Source organism: Melanotaenia boesemani, chromosome 2, assembly GCF_017639745.1.
Source record: "Melanotaenia boesemani isolate fMelBoe1 chromosome 2, fMelBoe1.pri, whole genome shotgun sequence".
In the NCBI taxonomy this organism is placed as follows: Eukaryota; Metazoa; Chordata; class Actinopteri; order Atheriniformes; family Melanotaeniidae; genus Melanotaenia; species Melanotaenia boesemani.
The window spans coordinates 20,357,753-20,374,056 of NC_055683.1; the positions used below are offsets into that span (position 1 = coordinate 20,357,753).

Here is a 16,304-nt window from a genome sequence, read left to right on the forward strand (position 1 = left end):
GAAGAAAGGATTCATCATAATTATCTGTACTGCTTCGTCCATTAAGGGTCGCAGGGAAGCTGGAGCCCAACCTAACCCAGCAGGAGAATTTAGAGTGTCCAATTAAACAAACATGCATGTCTTTGGACGGTGGGAGGAAGCTGTAGAACCCGGACAGAACCCACACATACGCCGGGAGAACACGCAAACTCCACACAGAAAGGGCACCTCCCCCCAGTTCGAACCTGCCCCCAGCAGACGCTCAAACCAGCACCCTTCTTGTTGTGAGGTCGTGGTGCTAACCAACACACCACCACACAGCTGGTCATAGCAAATATTCAAACGAAGAATGAATTAATAATGAATAATGTGACAAATGATTTGTTTTCTGTATTTACACAAATCAAAACATCAAGATGTTAGTTATATTTCTCAACAAATACACCATTCCCTAGTTTTCTCCATTCCTGATTCAGTCACTGTCTGCAGGATGAAATCTACAGGATGTTTGGTTATCATAAAGACAGGAATGTTAATGATAATCTTACTAAAATGACAAAACATATTATAGAACAGACTATTTTGCATCACTTTATGAATCATTATTGCACCTTGCTCCAGTGCATTAAGAGGTCCTTCTTTACAAAGATGCAGAAAAATATAGATTATTTGCAGGTTAATTGCTAGTACAGTAAAAAAATAAAGTGTTGGATACAGTTGAGTGTTTTGCTGGAGTGACGTCAGTTTTACAAACAGACCAGCTTTCCGTATGCAGTAGTGCTCTACAGAGAAATATGTAAATAGACATCATATGAAATGGTGTGAGAAAGCTTCACTGTCATCAAAGCATTTATGGTTCATCACACTTTGGTCACTAAGAAACAGTTTCCTTCACTATTCAAACCATCTTCTGAGAGACAGAGAAGATCATAATGTTTCTGTTCAGTTCCAGTGTCATAATACAAGCAGTAGCAGCGCCAGCTTCGGTTACTCTAGCAGAGTCTCTGCACTTCATGTGGTTAGCCGATCTCTCTTGTCTCTTTCGGAAAGCTTAATATTGGTCTGTGCCCTTCGGTTCCTGTTCGGTTTCTAAAACTCACGAGGCGTCTGCAGGCTGGGAAGCAGCTTCGCTGGCTCCCTCCTCCAGGATTTCTCTGACCTGTTCCAGACTCTCCGCCTGTCGAACCAACTCCATCTTCACCTGAAGGTGGAAAACCAAACAATGGTACAGATGCAGAGTCTTCAAATCCTGATTAGTTTATTTAAATACCAACTGTTCACATATTTGTTAGTTAATATGACTCCACTGATGTCTACGGCTACCACTGCTCACAGATTCTGTACCTGCAGTGACTGGGAGAGCTGGACAAAGTCTCTCTGCACAGCCTGGCTGGTGTCAAGCTGAGAGCGGAGGCTGATCACTTGGCTACGCAGCTCCAGATACTGTTGGTTCAGAGTTGCCTAAGTGGCAGAAACAACAGCTTATTAAAAGATTTAAACAGCAGAGAAAAGGTAATAAACCCTGTGAGTTGAAAATAATTTTAAGTATCAAATAAGGCACAAGTACATATTTATACTATGTTATACAATGTTAATCTATACATGAAATCTCAGTTAAGTGTTACTAACACTTTAACAAGATGTAAGTTTGCAAATAACAAGCAGTTGGACCTTTTGAAAAGATAACGATATGATCTATAATACTTTTTTAAATCCTACGACCAAAAAGGGAACCCTTGCTTTTTTAGATTATCAGTTTATCTCAAAAACAGAACAATTAACCATCTAAGAAAACAAAACTAAGTATAAACTTTATTAATGTGAGTAAATAACTGCAAAAGCATATTTTTTTAATACTAAAGGTAGACTAGATTTACTTTATCATTGCTCAGGGTTTTGCTGGTACTCTGCACGTGTTTGAGCGCCACCCGCAGGGCATCCAGTTCAGAGCGGCAGGCCAGCAGCTCAGCCTGCAACTGGTCCTTCTGAGCCTGGATCTTCTCTGTCTCCGTACTCAGAGTGGAAAGCTGCACTGTGCACACAAACACAAACAAAGCTTTATAAAATCCTAGTCATGAGGCTTATCACAGTAAAGATGATTCCCTTAAAGATATTCCCAGTTTATGTTTCCTCAAGTTCTTCATCAGTTTAATCAACTATGATTTCAGTGTACTCTGCAAAGAGGGCACAAATGTTAAAGGTTAAATAAATCATAATGTCACCCAACACCAATCACAAGACCCGCAAATTGGCTTAACAGTCTAATAATAAATTATGAGTTGTTCACTCACCCTCTAAAACTTCTGATGACAGTAGCAGGACCAACCATGGGGTGACAGGGGAGGAGAAAAAAATACTTTACTGTCAACACAGAAAACTGCACACAGTGTAAAATCATCCACAGACCATTTTCCTCAGTCCGGGTCTCCAACTGCTCCCTCAGGTTAACGATCTCAATGCGAAGTCGCTCCTCACAATGTGCCCCCTGCTGGATTGAGATGAAATATTAATTCAGTCTAACAGCATCAGCAGTTTGTGTAAAACTGCAACCCTGACTCATGGTATGATGGCTTTTTATGCTCACTTCATAAAACAGTCACAACACCTGCTAAGATGTACAAACAAAAAAAGAGTAGTATGATTTTATTCCCAACTATCCCAACAAGTTTTGAACAAAAAAGAAAAGTAGCACCTCAAGAAAAGAAGCTCAAAACAAACAAGCTTCTCGCAGGTTTGTGTTCCTTTTATAGTAACATGTAAAACCTCTATTTTATTTTTCTTTTGGTGCAACTGGACAGTCTGAACTCTTTCAGCAACTGTGCTACAGTCCTTGAGTAAACAGATTTCAGACGACTGCGTTTTTCTTGCTTGTGGATGAGATCAAGTATGACATAAAAAACAGGAAGAGTAACTGTACATGCAGTGTTGCAGGGAATGCTGAGCTGGTGTCTGGAATATCCTCCTGAACCTCTTCTCCTTTCAGTCTGGACAGATCACTGCACATCTTACGCTGAGAAAGGGACAGTTCTGCCTGGACCAAAGACAAAACAAAAACCAAATGTGAACAACTCCTCCAATTGAAAACACTGAAAGCATGAATGCAAATCAAACAAATCTTGAGGGCGATTATAGAGACAAGTGAACACTGCTTGCTTTATTACTGTGTCATTGATCAATGAATCATTGTGTAAATGAATTTAATGCATGCCATTATATTTAGAAATGCTTTAAAACATATTCATTTCTTTTCTTCTTTAAATGACTACAGGTGAAGTCGTTTAAAGCCAAGAAAAATTTCCCATAATTAGCATGTAAGAAGCAGTTTGCTTTTGTTTTGTTGCTGAGTGAGTTAAAAAGATTAAACCCATACTCTAGCTGCACTGTAGAGGGGTTTATTTAATCTTAACAAGTTTATATAGATGAAAACGTCTTGATTTTAGGCTCATCGTCATATCACTCACCAGTCGGCTCTGAACTGCATTCTGTGATTGATTAAAAGATTTCTGCAAATCCTGGAGGAGAGCTTCTGAAGCCTGGACCTGAGACTGCAGCATTGTTACCTGAAAACACACAAACACATCAATGTGTGTGTAAATCTGCGCATTTATTTGGTCTGTACAGCCTACAAACACACACACACACAGAGCAGTATGACCTACCTGTTTGTGTGTGTGGTTGGTCTGTGTTTCCAGTTCTTTTTCCAGCTCCTCCTTCTCAGCCAGCAGCCGGCTTACTTCCCCTCGCAGCTCTGATAACTGTCCAAAACATCACGATTTTATTACAAGGTCAAGTGAATGAAAATGACGGCCTGAAGTATTTGAATAATTTTTGTTACATTTAGAAACAGTTTAAAGACTAATTACTGAAAAGATAAAAGAAGTAGAAAGTTATAGTTTAAAATCCATACCTGTGCATTGAGTGAATCCCACTCACTGTGTGTGACCAGCCGATGTCCAGCTGGTGGGAGGTAAATGGCTTCAGGCACCAGAGTTCCTGTGGACACAAGCGAGTCTGTGTCTTCCTGAGCAAGGAGTTTTCTGGGCAAGGAGGGTGTGTCCAAGGAGAAAGAGGACAATGAGGCCGAGTCACAGTTCTGTAGTGAAAAATATCCCTCTGTGGACAGCGGGGCTCCTTCTGCATCGGCCACCGCCTCCAGCTCTCCTGGTCGGCTTAGAATCCGGTCCGTCGACGACGTCACTTCATCCTCTGTTGGGCTGTTGGTGACCGATGTCAGGGAATCTTTAGTGGGGATTTCTGCATCCACCCTACCCTTCCTGCTACTTATCTAACAGGCACAGAAAGCAAATGATGGGGTTGAGTCCAAAAAAAACACTTTGGAACAGCTTCAGAGAAAATAACATAGTTGCTGACTGACCACGTTTGGTCCACTGGTTCTCCTCCAGTCCACAGGCTGAGACTGTAAAACAGCGATTCTTGCCTCGTACTGTGCTGCTGTCTCTGAAATAAAAAGGATAGTAAAATAACAAGTCTGAGACATGTCGTCTTAGATCAGTGGTTCCAAAACTGGGGGATGGGACCCCTGAAGGGGGCTCAGCGTTATGACAGGGGGGCCGAAGAAAGGCTAAATAAAACTTCTAGCTTTTGCACTGCTAGCAAAACATGGACAAATGTGTGAAAGTACTGATGGATAAACAATGATGACTCAACAACAGAGAGTTCAACTTCCAGAAAAATATTGGGAAGGGGGGGGGGGCCTTGACATTATTGTTCTTGATGAAAAGGGGGCTCTGTACAAAAAGTTTGGGAACTACTGTCTCAGATCATATTATAGTTTACTGAAGAATAGCCATGATCTCTCATGTTGTCTAAAATTGATTGACAATGAAAGTAGTCATCAATGCTTTTAGCTGTATCTCATGAGATGTGTAAAGTTAGACCAATTAAAACGTAAAAGCATCAACGTCAGCGTCAAAAGGAAACTGTTTATTATGTGCATGCAAATGTAAAAGCCCAGACAAACACACACGCAAACACTGACCTCTAAGAGCCTCCTGCAGAGACTGGATCTCTTGATCACATTGTTTCTGCAGCTCTGCCAGTTCCTCCTGTTTGCTCAGCTCACAGATTGTCGCCACGCCCTGCCAGTGTTCGACCTGAGCTCGGCTCTCAGCTAGCTGAGCTTGCAGGCTCACCACTGAAAACAACACACAGGTGACATAAGATCTGAAAATAAAGACAGTTGATGCCTAAAAAAAAACATGTAGCAGTTTTCACTGTAACAAATCAGCAGTTATGAGGCACTGTTAAAAAAAAGAGAGAGAAATAAAACTATGTTTTTTGGAAAGAAAGTCAAATCAAAACTTCCTGTATACAGTGTCCCATTCTGCAGAACTGAAACTAGGTTGTATGAAAAAGGGGGCACACAGATTTCTAAAGGTTTTCTTTCGTTCTTAGTACTAGAGGATGATCTGATTTAGCCTTCAATTTGAATATTTTGTAATTAATTATTCATTATGTCACAAATACTATTTTCCCACTCTAATTTTAGGTTAATTGAATCTTATGCAAACAGTTAAATATTTAATTTCCAGAATAACCATCTATTTCCTTATCTAATTCTGTTTTCTAATTACTAATGAATAATTACGGCACCAGTTTGAGCTAACCAGTTTGTTAAGATTTAAGGAGCCAAAAAAGTTTTCTACACCCACGGTAACATGCTATTAACATGCTTATGTATTGTAATAACATTACAATTGTCATAATTAGTACTTTCATTTTCATCTGCAAAACAGGAATTCTAGTTGTCATGTAGCCTAGAATCGAAACATTAAATTTGTCCTTGTTATTTTTAGGTATATAAAGGCTTTGAATGTCATTGTTTGGTGTTATATATTGCTGCAACAGTAACTGTTACAGCTCATTTAAATAAACGATAAAGAAAAAGCCTCGAAATGAGTTAAACAGCTTTACGTGTCTGAGTGTGTGTGTGTGTGTGTGTGTACACTTGTAAATAACCGCATCAGTGTTAGCTAGCGGCTAACAGCCTCAGCTCATTTCTTTGGTCAACAAAGCTAATAGGCCGGTTGTCTGTTTCCGGACCAGCGCCGCTTCAACTCCAACAGGTTTCACTGAACATGAGCAACAGGTTAACGTTAATAACAACTAAAATTCAAGCTGAAAACCAGCCTATGTTGCCTCGCAGCTACTTGTAAAGCAGATTAAAGTTAAGGCTGCTGTTTTTACTACCTGTGTCTTCATTCTTGGAGCTCATCTTCTCGTCAGACAGCTCCATCAGAGGACGCAGGGCTCCGGTGAGATTTTTTTTTTTTTTATATCTAAGAAACGTCCTAAAAATTCTTTTCAGTCAATTTTCTGCAAGCAGAGGGGGGTTGGTGTGGAAACCATCAGTACGCTGTCAACTTCAGGAAACAACTTTCCCCGGTCAAGCCTGCGGAAAACACGTCAACCTCCTTCCCGTTCGCAGATGCCTGATCCTGTTTGAAAACACAGTCTGGTTTCAAACGCGAAAGACAGATTTTTAAAAAAGTTTAGGGTCTTAACACTGAATAAGGGTAGACATTCTTCTTACATTTTATTTATACATTGAGGTAAAAAAAAAAAGTTCTTTCAGAGAGGATTTTAATAACCTTTGTAAAACGCTCCATAAATCAGGACACTGCAGCTAAAAACCCCTTTAAATCATGTCAGAAGATAGAGAAAGTTCATATGTGCATCTTAAGTTGAGACTTGGCTCAGAAGACAAGAACATCTTTCAGAAAATAATGTTTAAACACGTTTTCCCCTCCTTTTTTTTTTTTTTTTTTTTTTACCAATAGATATTTATTTATTTTGTATGTTTATTTATTTACGTATTTCTACAACTTTTTCTTTTTTTTCTTTTTACCAATAGATATCAAGATCAAACTTCAGTTGGTTAATTATATATTTAACTTTTTTCCTTTTTTCCCCCTTTTTTAAAACCAGTATATTAATCTCAGTTGTTTGTTTATTTTTTCTTCTTTAGTTGTGTTTTCCCACCAAAGGTATCAAGTTCAAACCTGAATTGGTTATTTATTTATTGTTTGTTTGTTTGTTAAGGTTTTTCTACAACTTTTTCTTATTTTACCAATAGACAAAGATTGAACCTCATTTGTTTACGTATTTTAAATAACTTATTGTTTCTAGCAAATTCACTCAAATGTATGATGAAATGTGAAAGTGATTTACTATCCTATTAAATGTGCTGATTTGCATGATTTCCCTGAGAAAATGTTGCAAAATAAAAACGTTATTGTTATATTAAAGTATTTTGAATACTTTCTTATTACTAATCTGAAAGAAGACATTAAGTACATAAGACCTGAATTTTCAAACTTACTATGACAATTTAAAGTAATTTTCATTCCAAACAGTGAACCCCTGATCCAGTCAATTTTCTGAAAGACTGAGCGCCATTAATAACTCCTACAATTCTGGTTTATTTCCATGTGACTTCTCATAAAAATAAATAAATAAAACCCCACAGCATGATGCTGCCACTGCCCTCCTTCACTGTGGAGATACTTTTGTTTTGCGTTTGCATGTTTCTGGATGGTCAAAAAAATTAATTTTAGCTTGTCTTGCAGGCTCGCCACTGAAAACGGCTCACAGGTTTGCTATTACTACACAAGTCACAACAAAGATCTGAAGATGAATCCAGCTGATGCCCACAAAGCATGCTACAGTTAAAAAATATGGATAATTGTTCAAAGTAAAAACAAACAAACAAAAATAAAAACATTAACTGTAAAAAAAATATATATTTTTTTTATTTAAAGTCATATTTGACCACCCAAAACATGTGATAACAAAATCATTTCTACACCATTTGACTGGAACACTCACCAGTGAAGACACATCACATTTTCAAACATCCTCATGGGTTAATTTTACATAAATCACTAAAATGCTGCCAAAAACAAACAAACAAAAAAAAAAAAAAAAAAAAAGAAATGAAAAAGTTACACTTCTTAAAATGCCTGATGAAGCAAATGAAGATCATCTTAATCAATAGAGTAGCTCTCAATTCTCCTAAAGTACAGATCTAAGCTAATGTATTGACATGAAAATATGTGAATAAATAAAATGACTGGGATGCAACTCGAGCAGTTCTTACCAGCCATGCAGGTCTTGGCATAACACCGGGTCTGCAGGGGCCTCAGGTGCAACAATGACCGCACCCCAGGTTACTTAAAAATGATGTACATATGTACTGCCTTCTTATATGCAAAGGTCTGCATGTTGATTAAAAATGTTTATATTAAATAAGGAGACCCTCTGCTGGAGGAATACTGGTACTATTAAGGAAACTTGTTTCATGTTGACATTCTAGTAATCAAAGGAAGTTTTTTGTTTTGGCTCTCATACTAATGTTTGAATGTTTTTTTTTTTTATCTCTTATTTGATTCTCTTTATTAAAAGAGTTACAGTAATTCAGAATTACATGAAGTTACCCTAAAACTTTTCTGAATCGGAATCAAAGCAGCTTGTCATCTTAGTTCAGCATGGAGGCAGTGTAAAAGGAAGTTTCCACATAAAAGCAGGAACTTAAATTACTCTGTATATTTAAGGGTGTTTAGACCGAGCCAGATCTTTCATCATACAAGAATAATTAGCTGTTCAGTGAACGTGTCACTTGTTCTGTGACTGATGAAAAAAGTTGCTGCTGCATTGCTTCCTCACCTCATTATGAATTTTAGCTGTTTTACATGTGGGCCTCACATTCAACATCTGCTCATTGTCACTAGTCAAACAGCTGACATTATGTTGGGTGTTTATCTTTTTTCAGTAAATACACTTTAGTTTATGCATTATTATTAGTTATTCAATAACTAACTTAATTATAAAGGCCTGCTCACATAATTTTTAAACCTCATTAAGAGCCAAACCTACCTGTTCCAAGTCATTGTCATGTTTCACACTGACAGGTGAAATAATTAACTTAAGTATCATAAACCCAACTTTATTTTCATACTGACAAACTATATTTCATTAGCAACCCTACATCTGATTCTATTGCTAAACAATGGCTGTTCCTGTATTTGGGTGCTTAGAGACATAAACCAAGAGCATTCTCTCCAAACTGTCAGCTTCTAGGTATACTAATAATGCCACTGACATATTTTCTTATTAACCTCTGAAAAGACTGGAACAATGACATTAACACCTACTTGCAAAAACATATGTGCCTACTCACAATCTTGATTGAACTTGGCTTTCCAGTCATTGCCTCTCTGACATACCTGTCTGAAATCTGATCTCTTCTAATGAAGGCAATCTTTCTCCTCGTCTGCAGCGAAACTGGGTCCAGCATAACCTAAACCATGGCCTAGACCACACTGGAGGAGGAATATAGGCGTGTGCACGATCCTTAAAATAAACTCCATGTTTCACTCCAAACCACACACACTTTGCATCTTTTAATTAATTTTTCAGCCACTGGTGTGAAGAAAAGAGAGATTTAATCTGTATGCACGAGGACGATGTTTACCAAAGAAAATTAGACCTGGCATGAACATTTTTAATCCTCCTTAATATTCAAGGAATTTAAGCGCTCTGCTAAGATCACATGTTAAAGTTAGAAGTTATAGTTTGAAAACCTTTTTTCCATGAAAAGCCCAAAGAAAAAGCCTCATTACTTAATAAGTGGAATACGTTCTTTTTAATCAAATAAGATGTAAATAAAACAAAAATTGATTTGGTCACTGATAACACTTGTGACTGTTGGCTCACAATCATCACTGCAGGTCTGGTGCATATAACTGAATATTGTAAACAGTTTATAATCCATAGACATTCATGGTTCCTGGATCAATACAAAACTGTAAATGCATGATAATAAACAGTCAAAATACTGTATAAAATGCTGGTAAAGGTCCTCAAAAGCTAAACATATACAAAGTGACTTGTAAATCAGTGCTATATGTTATAAATAGTTTGGACATTTATTAAATATCTTAAAGTGGTGTACGCCCAAATTACTTTGAGTGGACCAGAGGCACAGTACACATATATGAAAATAAACACCAAAAACAAATAAAGGATCAGTAACAAGTTCGTCTAATCTGCAGGTAGCTAGGTGTAACCGTTTGTACAGATGTAACATCTAACAGGTAAACAGGTCTTTTAGCTCTCACAGCACCACAGTTTGGACAAGTTTTTCTAAACGTGCCATGTGTCTGCAACAAAAATAAAAGATAAATCATTAAGTGGTCAGAGCACCATGGCAGCTGGGTTGAAACCTTGGCAAAGCAGGCATTTTATTGGTCCCATCCCTGGAGAGGGGTTTTGCATACATCTTTCTTTACAAGTCCATGTCCTGATCGCTGACACTCTGACGTAGATAGTCCTCATACAGACTTTTCTAGAGAAAGAAAAAAGATTATCAAAATTAAAAGTTTAATTATAACAGAACCATTTCAGAGGGAATCTCTCTCACACAAACACACACACTACCTTTTTGGTTTTGATCACTTCCTGAACGTACTCCAGCTTCTCCTGCAGTTGCCGTTTCTGTTTGCCTGATAGAGTCAATCGAGTTCTGCAAGAAATCAAAGAGAATTTTTATGTCAAGAGAGACATAATCTAGAGATTAAATAAATTTGTAGTTAATGTGCTGACAGCGGGATGGTTTCTGTTTAATACTGTGAAAGTACAAGGGCTTCAAATCCATAAAAACATGAGGCAACTTAACCAGAAACTACCATCAGTTTAGTAAAAACTAAAGCTTGAAAAGAACAGGGTTTCTGTCCTTTTGTGATTAAAATGCTACTGTGAAAAGCTGAGAGTTTAGAAGAAAATAAAAAAAACATGATTTTCAAAAGGTACCAAGTTAAAAATTATACATTTTTAATCAATACACAGTGATATTACTCCCTTCAGGGGCCAGAGCTGCAAGAGAAATAACAGGAAGTAATGGGATTACACTATATCCTACCAGCCGTGGTGGACCACAGTTTCTGAGAACCAAAACATTGTATGATGATGTTGACTGGACTTTGGAGGTTAGGTCTACACAGCAAGACTCGGTTACCTGCCAATCACTGACAAAATACAGCCGTCCAGTGTGAATGGAGTTAGAGATTTAATAGTTTATTTTTTTACATTTAACTTATTAATAAGGCATTTTATTCCTATGTTCAGCACTTTGATCAGTAATAGCTGTTCTTTTTAAAGTGCTTTATGAATAAAGTTGGCTTGGCAAGGGTCTGAGTCCTTAAATGAAGGAATTTTTGCTCATTTTTCCAGCTAAAAGGCTTCTGGCTCTTTAAGATTCTTGGGCTGTCTTGCATGTACTGCTCTACTGATATTGCTTAGGTCGCAGATACTTTGCAGACCATGACAGACCTGCAGCTTGCACTTCTTGATGTGGAGTTTAATTTGCATTTAGAAAGTTTTCAACCTTCACCAGACTAGCCACAGCAAGATAAATTCTGACAACCCTTCACAAGCCAGAAAAAACTGGTTACCTAATCATTATTTTAATCTCCATATTTTATGGGAAACACAAAAAAATATGGAAAAATAGAAATAAAAGTGAACTTAAGTTGGATTTTTTTTTTTATAATGAATGAAAACAGTAACCCAGGAAACTAAATGCTCTTGTGGGACTGAGATCTCCTACCTGAAGGAGAAGCGTGCAATGACGAGCAGGAGGAAGGACAGAAGGACCAGTCCGCCACAGCTGTAAAGCTGCTGCTCCCCAGACAGAGAGTCAAATATTCTCACTGCAGGAATCTGTGCAACACAAGAGCAGCCATGACTGACTTGAGTTCTTCACATGCAGAATTTAAGCAACAGAGAAGTGAATAATGCAGCCACTTGGAAATTTACCAGGTAGAGTGAGAGTGACTCTGTGGCCTCGCGGCCCAGAGCTGTCTCCACCAGCTCTTTGGACAGAGTCCCCAGCACCAGCAAGGCAAGCAGAGCCAGAGGGATGCAGAAACCCAGCAGAGTCAGGAAGCAGCTCTTGCAGCGTGAACGTCGGTTCTCCAAACTGGTTTGTCTAAAAGACCAAAGAATCATGATTATTACTATGAAGGCATTTATTTAAGTGACTCTCTGAATAATAGTTTAAATGAACAGCGAAAAAAAAGGAAAGCTTCTGTATTTCACCTGTCGTTGTTGAGCGTTTCTGTTATGGCCTCGCTGATGAGCTCACAGTCCCTCTCCAGAGAATTGAGCGTAGTCTGGACTGTTTGGTTGATGGTTTTCTCGATGGTGCGACAAACCTCTTCAATTTGGTTGACGCAGCGACTGGGCTAAAAACAAGAACAGAAACAAACAAAAAACAAAGACCATTTACTAGATATGAATGTACACTTATGGAAAAAATAGAAGTATGAGCCCACAATGTTGACAGTCATGAGGAAACTCAATAAGAGAAACACTTACCTTGTTTGGGTTAGGGATGTAGATAGTGGGCATGTCAAAGCCACATTTGTTGAGCCCCGGCCGCTTGCAGAGCTCCTGGACTATCTGCATCATTACTCTCTGAAACACAAAATATAAATTAGCAACATTTACCCATCTGCTTCCACATCACATTTCTACACTTCTACATACAAAATTTGAAAAAGAAGAGGATGTTTTGTCTTCTTTTATTAAAGACGACTGCAGCGTAAACAGACACAGATCAGTGATGAGGATCACTAAGAGATCATTAACACTTTATATTTTATCATATCTCCAAACACTCTGCCCCACTGATCAAATGTCTGATGCTCAAAATGCATGCCGTACACAGCAAAAATAAGCTGTAAGCTACCAAACAGCAATAATTTAGTTTTTTCAGAGGAGAAAATGGAGAATTCCCATGTAAAAAAATAAACTCGGAAGAATTAGTCCACCTGGAAAACCTGAAACAGATGCTTCAGTGGTGAACTGAAGTCATATTTTAGACAATAACTATGACTAACACACCTAATTTATACAGTTGGAAATAGGGCAAATATGATCACAATATATCTTTTCATATTGTCCGATTTCGATTTTTATCAATCTTTTTTAAATACTGCAACTTTTAAAGCATCTGTACTGAAAACTAAAAAAACTAGATATACTTAGACAATTTACTAACATAAAAAGTAAAGTAAATTAAATAAGATCACTATCAGAATCTCAATAAATAAGGAGGATAAAGTGTTTTTGTGGATTCGGTTCACCGCTGTGACAAGACACCTACATCACTGACAGCTGTTTTGGTCATGTGGCTACACCGCTAGTAAGGCTAAGCTACTAGTAAAGCTAAACTGCTACGTGTGCTCGCATTTTCATGCTTTCCGTATAATCCCTCGGGAGGTATTCCTTTAAATGATAAAACAGATTCATTATGTTGCTGGTTTTTGAGGGCACCAATTGCTGACATACCTTGTATATCAGCTTAATTTGCTCCACCTCCATATTTGGAGGATAACTCTGATGTCATGCCTGGCATTTACTTTGCTGCCCTCAGCTCCACATTCTGCTTGCCCTAGCTTCAACTTCTCCAGCAACTTATGGAAGTGGAGCAGAAAAGGTCGACTCTCATTGGCTGTTGCGCATATTGATATATTTGATAGAGTAAATAGACTATAGGCTAATAGAAGTTTATTGTGTTCATTAAGCACAATCAGATGATCGCCCAGCCCTTGTTGGAAATCAGATAACATCTGTGTTTACGCTCAGATAGGTGTGGCGCACATGCTCATACTCCTGCTACTCACCATAGCATTGAGTGATAGTCATCTTACAAGTCAGGTTAATAAAACTTAAGCATTCAAGAAACTGAACTGTTGCTGTGATTACCTGTCTGTCCGACTCTCCTCCAGCCTCATCAGCCTTGCTCAGATAAAAGCGCAGCCTGTCGCCGTGTTTTTCATTCAAGCTCTCAACGATGTTGAGAGTGCGCTTGCACAAAGCCTGACCCATGGGATCAAAGAAGACCAGAATAAGGTCACAAAGATCACCTGAAAGTGACAGTGAGAAACCATTATTTCTTGCAGATAGAAGCGCTTTGCAAAGATTAAATTATTGTAATTATTTCTAGCACATTTTCACTGAAACATGATTATAAAACTTGAGTTTGCAAATGAAGCTGCAAGACCAGACGCTTTAAAATAAATAAAATAAATTAAAAAAAAATCTTATGCTCATATTCAACTTAGTGAGATTAGTGTTTTAGATTGAATTTGCAGACAATGAAATTCTAGAGGAGCTACCTCCTTTATATTGTATTTAGCTGTTTGCCATGACAACAGCTGCAACAACACCTTAAGTGAAGCTTGACATTAACATCACAACAGTAACCAAAAGGAAAGCGGCAACCAACCCAGCCACAGGATAACCTCGTCCACATCAAATGGATACTTCATATCACCGTCCACCAAGCCCGGAGAATCAACAAATGTCACCAGGCTGAACCGTTTCTGTCGTGATGTGCAGATTTCAGTGCTCAAGTACTCCGAAACACCTAGAAAAGGGGGTCAAAGATTGTACAGAGAAACAGGGATTTATTTATTTATATATATATATATATATATATATAAAGGAATAAGAAACATGATAAGAGAAATGTTTTTCTCTTGTTTGTATTAAGCATAGGTCTATGGTATGACTGCATTTAAAAATGGACTAAAAGAATACCAGTTTGGACAGAGGAAATATAATTTTTACTGCTAATTCTTCAAGTAGAATGTGTTGTGTACTATATTAAGGTTAAAAATATCTCCCATTACCTTTTCAACAAACACACTAACCTTTAAATTCTTGCAGAGGCTTGAAATGTGGATAAAGATGAAGTGTGGCATTTCCCTAAAGAAGAAAACATCCTATTTGTCAGAGATAGTATGTGAAACAGATTTCAAGTACTCCAGAGACTTTTATGAACACTAGTATGAGGAGTGGCTTACTGGGAAAGCAAGCAACTTAAATAATAAAGTGGGTTTTAGTGGGACTAAAACATGCATTTAGACTATTTTTATGTTAACTTCTGAACCAACAACATTCCTACTTCACATAAATACTATGCTCCTGTACTCACTGTGAGAGATTCTCTCTTGCGTCCACTTGTGACAAAGTTGAAGCCTTGTGTTTCAATGGCAACTCCCGTGCGCTGAATGTGCTCCTCCACATACCTGTCCAAGAAAACAAAGCAGAGCGATATATTTTAGGCTGTTAAGCGATACAACAGAAAACAAATAAACCAAACACCAAATTTTTTACAATGGTACCTATAAAATAAAGTTGTTGCCGAATTCTTAGCAGGTGTAAGTTAGACAAATGAGTACATGATGTGTTCAACATTGTACCTATACTTCTTGCTAATTATCTTTCTGTGTGTTACATACTGAACAGAAAATGCATTTACCAGTTGATGAAGGAGCTCTTTCCAGCAGAGTGGTTCCCCATCAGCATCACTGTGATTTTTTTCCTGGGAGGCAGCAACTTCACACCAACTGATTCAGCCACTGTCATCAACCCTGTTTATTAAAGGAGAGAGAGAGACACGTCATTTCTTGTCCATAGCTGGTGCAGGAATTTTTTTCTTTATTGGACCCTGAATCCCTCCCCTTCTTAACTGAAGTTCACTCCGTACGTAACAGGTTACATCACCAACAGGTAGAGCTGACTCACGGATAAAAAATATATTATATATTCTTCCAAAGCAGGTGACGTTAGTGGCTAACTTAACCAGCATTAACTGTAATATGTGCAACCACAGCACAACTAAATCCTTATTAGCAAACAAAGCTATCGCCCCCATGCACTCCCCCATAACGTTACTGGGTTAGCTAGCTAACCTCCGGTCGACAAAAGGCTTTCTATATTAAGTTTACCTCTGAACAAATTAATGTTGGCGCGATTAGAGGTGAGGATTTGAGTTAGCCAACTCACCATTGTTGGGATCCGTGTACAGCTGATGGATATCCCGCAAGATGCGTTCATCACAGGACACACCGCCGGCTATCGTATCTGCATTAGCAGCACTTCGGTTCTTGATTTTTCCAGACATGGTTGCACAGTGATGAGGTCAAAGTAACAGAGAAATATGCTATACCCGCCTGAAATCCAGAACTAGTAATGTGCACAGCCGGTTTCTCAGTTTGAATCACCCCGGTCCACTGAAACCTGAGGTTGAGACGTATATCGGCCACGTCGTCAGCTTGGGCGGCTTTTGGTGCACAGACTTTTGGGAAATGTAGTTCAATTAAAATAATGATAATAAAAAAAAACTCGCAAACTTGGAATTACAATAGTTGTTCAAACCCAGCCAGAACTGACATTTAAAATATTCTTGTGAGAAATCCATGATTTGCTGAGAAGATTTAATACTTTTTAGTTTA

The 16,304-nt window shown here is 38.1% G+C and overlaps 2 protein-coding genes across 3 annotated transcripts; both read right to left on the reverse strand.

Moving 5' to 3' along the window:
• Nucleotides 1-349: 349 nt before the first annotated feature.
• On the reverse strand, nt 350-6,438 carry rabep2 (rabaptin, RAB GTPase binding effector protein 2). Of its 2 annotated transcripts, none has more exons than XM_041970078.1 (12): nt 6,190-6,438; nt 4,979-5,134; nt 4,355-4,437; nt 3,887-4,264; nt 3,639-3,734; nt 3,441-3,539; nt 2,897-3,010; nt 2,386-2,464; nt 2,271-2,282; nt 1,857-2,011; nt 1,324-1,440; nt 350-1,180 (listed from the first exon to the last, which is right to left on the reverse strand). In XM_041970078.1, the coding sequence occupies exons 1-12, from the start codon at nt 6,233-6,235 to the stop codon at nt 1,076-1,078; spliced, it is 1,440 nt and encodes a 479-aa protein (XP_041826012.1). In that variant the 5' UTR covers nt 6,236-6,438; the 3' UTR covers nt 350-1,075. The 2 variants fall into 2 exon arrangements, with proteins under 2 accessions (XP_041826012.1, XP_041826004.1); XM_041970070.1 differs by having other exon boundaries at nt 2,386-2,467.
• A 3,189-nt stretch (nt 6,439-9,627) lies between these two features.
• si:ch211-11k18.4 lies at nt 9,628-16,123 on the reverse strand. The gene is made up of 12 exons (XM_041976696.1): nt 15,856-16,123; nt 15,329-15,440; nt 15,002-15,095; nt 14,718-14,772; nt 14,291-14,431; nt 13,768-13,928; nt 12,376-12,474; nt 12,097-12,242; nt 11,815-11,986; nt 11,606-11,718; nt 10,438-10,522; nt 9,628-10,345 (listed from the first exon to the last, which is right to left on the reverse strand). The coding sequence occupies exons 1-12, from the start codon at nt 15,971-15,973 to the stop codon at nt 10,286-10,288; spliced, it is 1,356 nt and encodes a 451-aa protein (XP_041832630.1). The 5' UTR covers nt 15,974-16,123; the 3' UTR covers nt 9,628-10,285.
• Nucleotides 16,124-16,304: the final 181 nt, after the last annotated feature.

Coding starts and splice junctions, on each gene's coding strand:
- rabep2 (XM_041970070.1), bottom strand. CDS start 6,235: ATGGAGCTGTCTGACGAGAAGATGAGCTCCAAGAATGAAGACACAG. Junction 4,265..4,354: donor GAACCAGTGGACCAAACGTG/GTCAGTCAGCAA, acceptor TGTGCCTGTTAG/ATAAGTAGCAGGAAGGGTAG. Junction 1,181..1,323: donor AGCTCTCCCAGTCACTGCAG/GTACAGAATCTG, acceptor TTCCACCTTCAG/GTGAAGATGGAGTTGGTTCG.
- si:ch211-11k18.4 (XM_041976696.1), bottom strand. CDS start 15,973: ATGTCTGGAAAAATCAAGAACCGAAGTGCTGCTAATGCAGATACGATA. Junction 13,929..14,290: donor CGAGGTTATCCTGTGGCTGG/GTTGGTTGCCGC, acceptor TGTCACTTTCAG/GTGATCTTTGTGACCTTATT. Junction 11,987..12,096: donor GAAACGCTCAACAACGACAG/GTGAAATACAGA, acceptor TTGGTCTTTTAG/ACAAACCAGTTTGGAGAACC.